This window comes from Petromyzon marinus, unplaced genomic scaffold (genome assembly GCF_048934315.1).
Source record: "Petromyzon marinus isolate PM22_M1 ecotype Great Lakes invasive population unplaced genomic scaffold, UKy_Petmar_22M1.pri1.0 PM_G_Scaffold_32, whole genome shotgun sequence".
Taxonomy (NCBI): Eukaryota; Metazoa; Chordata; class Hyperoartia; order Petromyzontiformes; family Petromyzontidae; genus Petromyzon; species Petromyzon marinus.
Genome location: NW_027422895.1, coordinates 2,286,963 through 2,293,841, shown reverse-complemented (window position 1 = coordinate 2,293,841; position 6,879 = coordinate 2,286,963). Strand labels below are relative to the sequence as shown.

Genomic DNA, 6,879 nt, shown 5'->3' with positions numbered 1-6,879 from the left:
GCCCCCCCCCCGGCCCCCCCAGCTCCGTCGGCCCCCTCGGCTCCGTCGGCCCCCTCCGTCGGCTCCCTCGGCCCCTCACAAACGACAGACACGGTCAGATATCTTCCATGGTAGGTTGGCAGTCACCTTTAAGTGCAATAAAAAATAGTTATAATAATTGTAACAACAATGAAAATAGCAATGACAATCATAATATTACCGACAAGGATGATTGTAAACGGGGTTACACCCCCACTCCCCCACCACCTCAATTTAACATGGGTTGACCCACGGGTGACCGCCCGATGTTTTGTAAACAAGTTTAACGTTGAGGGGGTTGTTGGTTATTGATCCCCTCGGACGTGGTGAAGGAGTTTAAAGTTCTCTGCTCGACTCGGCAGAATCGGCGTCTTGGGAAAGGCGACGTTGAGCTGAGAGCCTTGGGAGGAGCGAGAGAGTCTCTTAGCACGTGGGGGAATATCGTCACCCAAAAAAGTAAGAATCGTTTAAATGTGTCTTTGTGTATGTGCGGCGGTGAAGAGCTTCATAGATAATCGGATTTCTTCCGGTAATAAATATTCTCATGAAACATCCTTAACCTATAAGTTAAACGTAATTGAGGATTCAGGCTTCGCCTAGTAACAGGTTAGTAGGCCTCAAGCCTTAGGCCTAAAGGTTTAATCTTTAATTTGTTCACCCACCTAAGGTGTTTAATAATTTAATTATACAGAGATCGTGAGATGGCAAATCTTCAGTCACCCCTTAAACTGTAAGTGCATTTTTTTTTACTAATTTGAGGATTATTGTATGAAAATGTTGATGTAAATAATAAAATTTAATTTAATTTTATGCGTAATTATCCAAAGTTATGTTAATGTTTCAATTATGTGCATAAATTATGCTAAGTGGAGATATGACGTATTAATTTATGTGAACGCATGCTATTATGCTAATGTATACAGTTATGATAATTAGGCTTAGCTTCGTTGCCCAGGGTCGTATCATCAATCGGCATCATACAATTAATTGTATGAAGTTATGCAGGTGTGCTGTAAGTATGCCAGATTGAGCTCGGCTTTGTTGTCTAGGTTCGTATTATCGATCGCTATGATACAATTATTCTCGCTTTAACATTTACTGATTATGTATTAGTGTGTTATCTCAGGTCTCCAAATTCAAATCTCACCGCAGGATACAGTTCTTGTAATTAAGAATTAACTTAGGAAATAAACACTCAAACACTGCTGTGTTAAGCAATTTTAATTTCTAAACAAAACTTTAACACTCTAATATGCGAATTCTTATGCTTGAAATTGTCAACACAGTATTCCAGGAGATGTTCCCCTCATTGATCCATACATTTAACCCTCAATAATCACGTTTGTTAACTGGGTACCAGAACAATTGATTACTTCCTCAGAGTAACACGATCATATACGGCGATAGGGAACAAAACTCCTTAAAAATTCGTGCAACGATATTCATACGAAGGCAATAAAGAAACATGTCCTGAAGGCAAAGTACACGGTAATTAATTCATGAGCAAGATTACGTAATTGTGAAATGTCTTGGAACAAGGGTGTGTGGCAGTACGCCTGCTTCAGCAAATACTCATCAATTGGCTAAGGCTTCATGGATTCATACATTTAACCCTCAATGATCACGTTTGTTTACTGGGTACCGGAACAAACGATTGCTTCATCAGAGTAACATGAGCATATACGGCAAATAGGAATAAAAGTCCTTCTTAGCTCTTTCGGTAAAGTCACGTTGAAGGGCAACAATAAAACATATATAAAACAATAAAAATTCTCACGACGTTTCCACCATAACACAAACGTCGTGAGAATTTTTATTGTTTTATATATATTTTATTATTTTATTGTTTCCCTTCAACGTGACTTTACCGAAAGAGCTAAGAATATGAATTACTGTAGTCACGAAAGCTTTAAATCAAAAGGAATAAAAGTCCTTAAAAAATTCATGCAACGACATTCACACGAAGGCAATAAAGAAACTTATCCCGAAGGCAAAACGTATACGGCAATGAATCCATGGGCAAGATTACGTAAGTTAACGAAATGTTGAAACCATGGTGTGCAGCAGTAGGCCTGCTTCAGCAAATACTCATTAATTGGCTGAGGTTTCAATACATTCACGGGCCAGATTCTGTGATCAAAGGAAGATTTCAATGCAGTGTTCTCCCTGTGAGTGTGTGAATTCGTAACTTATGTTTTTAAACGTTTAGTTTTCATCAATGAATTCGTTGATAATATTTATGCAAATCAAAAAGAAACATAACTACTAAAAATACTTCTACACGACCGTTTCCCCGTAACCCAATGGCAACCGTGTTCTTCGTTATCAGTTGATACTTGACGCACTTATCATGAGTCTTCTTAGTAATGATTCGTGTATATGTGTTGAGTGGGCATGGTATGGGTTGAGTGGGGATGTGTTGTTGATCAATTATTTGCGTCAAGCAGATGCCAGGTGATGTGTTGCAATGTGTGGCGGCGTGCATGTCATACGGATAGCTGGGTTCTCCTCTCACACGGGCGGCCGGAGTTCGGTCCGCAGCCAGTCCGAAGAGTCGGGACGACGCGATGATCCCGTCTTCAGGTAGCACCCACAGCTCTTCCGCTGGCAGCTGACACCCTTGCTTGGTGCGCGCCGGCTCCGGCTCTCTGGCGACGAACGATGCTTTCGTTCGTCGATGGATGACGCTGGAATTCTGGTCAGCTTAGCTCTGCAGTGGCTCTTGTGAGTCGACGCCCAGAGCAGAATGATTTTCGAGCGATACTTCTTCGGACGGCGCTGAATTCGCACGGCGTAGCATGTCGCTACTCGGCGAGCCTCACCATCCTGGATGAGTTGCGGAGTCTTCTTCTGCGTCGGCGGTGATCTCCTGCGTCGGTGGCTGGCTGTTATCTTCGGTAGCTGGTCATCTTCGGTAGCTGATGATCGCCGTCTTCTGCCGCTGGTAGCTGTGTTGCAATGTATGGCCCGTGTCTCTCTTTTTATGCCAAAATTTCTTTCTCTACTCGCCTTCTCACAAAGGACCGGAACTTTCTATGATCTCGCTCTGTGTTGTGGGGGGGGGGGGGGGGGGGGGGAGTTGTATGTGTGTCTGTGTGTGTGTCATTTATTAAGCCATCTGTGTCTCTCCCCAAGCCATCTTTTCATCTGTGGAACACAGATGCCCCCCTGCAATACAAGAGTAATTTCCCTCGCTCTGGGCGTTACATTCTTTGCTATGCCGTGCTGCGGGAAGACAAAGACGGTTGGGAGGGTCTTTTCCTATGGGATACAGTTTATCTTGGTTGTGTGTGACCTATTTCGCCTCATCTTTTCTGGATAACCCTCGGTTTAATAATGCATAATTATTATTTGGTTAATGTTTCCCAAGATTTGTGATTTAACATTGTAATCACCACGTATTTCTTAGGGTTTTTTTATTTCGTCCCCCTGTCAGTATCCGCGGACCCGTGCTGTTATACTAGAGTAATTTATTGGTGTCCTCAGTTTTAGAGGTATAACTTAGTTTCGGTTAAGCTTCTTGACTGCTGGAATTAATTTCTATGGTTTTTGTAAAGTCACGTAAATGGCAAGATGTAGTGTAATTTAAGGTGAATAACGTTAGTATCAGTATTATGTACGAGAAGTAATACCCACTATGTAGATTGTAGTCTGTTTTTTTATCGTAGCGAGTGTGTAGATTCCTATAATGTCAACTTATTCTTTAAAGCTTTCGTGACTGCAAGGATTCATCTTCTTTGGTTCTTTCGGTAAAGTCACGTAGAATGAGAATAAAATAATAAATTAATAAAATAAAATAACACAATAAAATTCTCACGACGTTTCGGCCACAACACAAGTGGCCTTCATCAGGTGAAGGGACGAGACTGTCTCGAGGACAGCGCTGGAGCGAACACAGCCAAGCTCAGACCGCGACCTTTAAGCTGTGTGAGAAGAAACAGAGCGCCTTGACAAAGGAATTAGCCTTTGGTATTACCTTAGAGTCGCGGCTTTAAATCGAAATTTAACCGCCTCTACGGGGAGGGATTCCACATAACCTTAAGATCATTCAACAGACTCCGGGATAAGAAGGCTCAACTAATCGAGTCTCTCACCTTTCTGAAGAGATGCCGCGACTCTAAGGTAATACCAAATGCTAATTCCTTTGTCAAGGCGCTCTGTTTCTTCTCACACAGCTTAAAGGTCGCGGTCTGAGCTTGGCTGTGTTCGCTCCAGCGCTGTCCTCGAGACAGTCTCGTCCCTTCACCTGATGAAGGCCACTTGTGTTGTGGCCGAAACGTCGTGAGAATTTTATTGTGTTATTTTATTTTATTAATTTATTGTTTTATTCTCATTCTACGTGACTTTACCGAAAGAACCAAAGAAGACTTATTCTTGTTGCTGAGTTTTGTCCTATTTTGTCTGATGTATGTGTGTTTGTTCTATTTTATTGTGGTGATGAGATGTCTCATCAAGGCCTGGCTCCTTCCTTCGCGGTCGGGTGTCGCCTTTGTCTATCTCGGTGGGAGTCGTGTTCTCTCCCTTTGCCGTTTTATTGCTACCGCATGTGGCTGGGAAAAAAGGCGGCCGATAGGCTTCCTCTATGGAATCCTTTTCTCTCGGTCCCGTGATCAACCCATCTCGCTCCATCTCCTCTGGGTGACCCTTGGCTTAACTCTAATAATCATTATTTGGTTTATGTTTTCCAAGATTCATCTTTAATATTTAATTTGTTTACCCACCTAAAGTGTTGTTAACAACTTCACTGATTTTGAAATAACAAAAATATTTTTTTAACACAAAACATTTTTTTGTTATTTTCTTTGTGACTTTACCGAAAGACCCAAGAATATTAAATGACCTCGTTTAATAATGATAATTATCATGACAGATTAAGAACAATAATGGTAACAATGATAACATTAACAATAATGAACAATAAGGATAACAAGGATAATTTTATCAATTTATGATAATCGTAATGATGATAGCAATGATACGGATACTGATAATACGGATGATCGTGATAAATATATTATAACAAAACAGATAATGACAATGATACGGATACTGATAATACGGATAATCGTGATAAAGATATTATAACGATACAGATAATGACAATGATACGGATACTGATAATACGGACAATCGTGATAAAGATATAACGATATAGATAATGACAATGATACGGATACTGATAATACAGACAATCGTGATAAAAATATTATAACGATACAGATAATGACTGATACGGATACTGATAATACGGATAATTGTGATAAAGATATTATAATGATACAGATAATGACAATGATACAGATACTGATAATACGGATAATCGTGATAAAGATATTATAACGATACAGATAATGACAAGGCACCTTAATTACTCTCACGCAGCTTAAAGGTCACGGTCTAAGCGTGGCTGTGTTTCACTCCAGCGCTGTCCTCGAGAAAGTCTGGTCCCTTCACCTGATGAAGGCTGCTTGTGTTGTGGCCGAAACGTCGTGATTTTTGTTGTTTTATTTTTTACCTACATGACTTTACCAAGAGCATGATAATAACTCTTATATTTTATTTTAAACAAACCCCCCGCCCCCCAGGAAAGAGAATGCCGTGAATGTTGAAGCAATGGATCTTCCAGACGACGTGGAGACTCACCACGTCGGCGGCGGCGCTCACACCCAGCTCCACTTAGCCCAGCGGAGCGTTACCTTGGAAGGGCTTTGTGTGGTGGTGGAGGAGAAAGAGGAGGAGGTGGAGGAGGAAGAGGCGGAGGAAAAGGAGGAGGGACAGCAGGTGGAACGTGACCCGTGGGATGAGTTAGACAAGCTGGAGTGTGCCTCGTGGGATGAGTTCGACAAGCTGGACGATGAGGTGCAGCGTGTCCTGTGTGATGAGTTAGACGAGGTGGGGGAGCGTGTCCTGTGGGATGCGTTTGACAAGGTGGGGGAGCGTGTCCCATGTGATGAGTTAGACGAGGTGGGGGAGCGTGTCCCGTGGGATGAGTTAGACGAGGTGGAAGATGAAGTGCAGCGTATCCTGTGGGATGAGTTTGACAAGGTGGGGGAGCGTGTCCCGTGGGATGAGTTTGACAAGGTGGAGGAGCGTGTCCCGCGTGATGAGTTAGACAAGGTGGGGGAGCGTGTCCCGTGTGATGAGTTAGACGAGGTGGGGGAGCGTGTCCCATGTGATGAATTAGACGAGGTGGGGGAGCGTGTCCCGTGGGATGAGTTAGACGAGGTGGAAGATGAAGTGCAGCGTATCCTGTGGGATGAGTTTGACAAGGTGGGGGAGCGTGTCTTGTGGGATGAGTTTGACAAGGTGGGGGAGTGTGTCCCGTGTGATGAGTTAGACGAGGTGGGGGAGCGTGTCCCGTGTGATGAGTTAGACGAGGTGGGGGAGCGTGTCCCGTGTGATGAGTTAGACGAGGTGGAGGACGTAGGCTACAAGTGCTCTCCCATGGAGTCGATTGGAGACGAGGCTTTGCCGTGTTCCGATTGAGGGGACCCCTGGGAACGGATCTTTGACGTCGCCTCCGCCGTGACCTCCTCCACCGCCTCCACTTCGACGTCGTCGACTCTCGGAGGTCTCCCCTCGGAGGCCATCGACGACGCGACCCGAGGGGGCTCCTCCTGGACAGAGTCGGATCTCGTTATTTTCAAGCTGATAGAAAACGCCTGGCGTAGCGGCGGCGGCGGGGACGACGACGATAGCCTCGGGGAGGTCGCGGCCGCGTCTCCCCGTTTGACTCGGGGTGCAAGATGGAGGAGAAGTGAAGCCAATCACCAAGGCAGGGAACTCCTCTACTTACAAACATCACTTCAGATAATCCCCTACTTATGAACGTTACTGCGAGGACTTCCCTACTTACAATCA

General features: G+C 44.0%; 1 protein-coding gene across 1 annotated transcript; it reads left to right on the top strand.

Moving 5' to 3' along the window:
* The first annotated feature begins 296 nt into the window (after window positions 1-296).
* On the top strand, window positions 297-6,504 carry LOC142915521 (uncharacterized). The gene is made up of 2 exons (XM_076061277.1): window positions 297-474; window positions 5,604-6,504. Exon 2 carries the CDS (start codon window positions 5,632-5,634, stop codon window positions 6,502-6,504), a length of 873 nt encoding a protein of 290 aa, XP_075917392.1. The 5' UTR covers window positions 297-474; window positions 5,604-5,631.
* Window positions 6,505-6,879: the final 375 nt, after the last annotated feature.

What these genes read in the sequence shown, in the direction of transcription:
- LOC142915521 (XM_076061277.1), top strand. Translation starts at nt 5,632, where the DNA reads ATGGATCTTCCAGACGACGTGGAGACTCACCACGTCGGCGGCGGCGCT.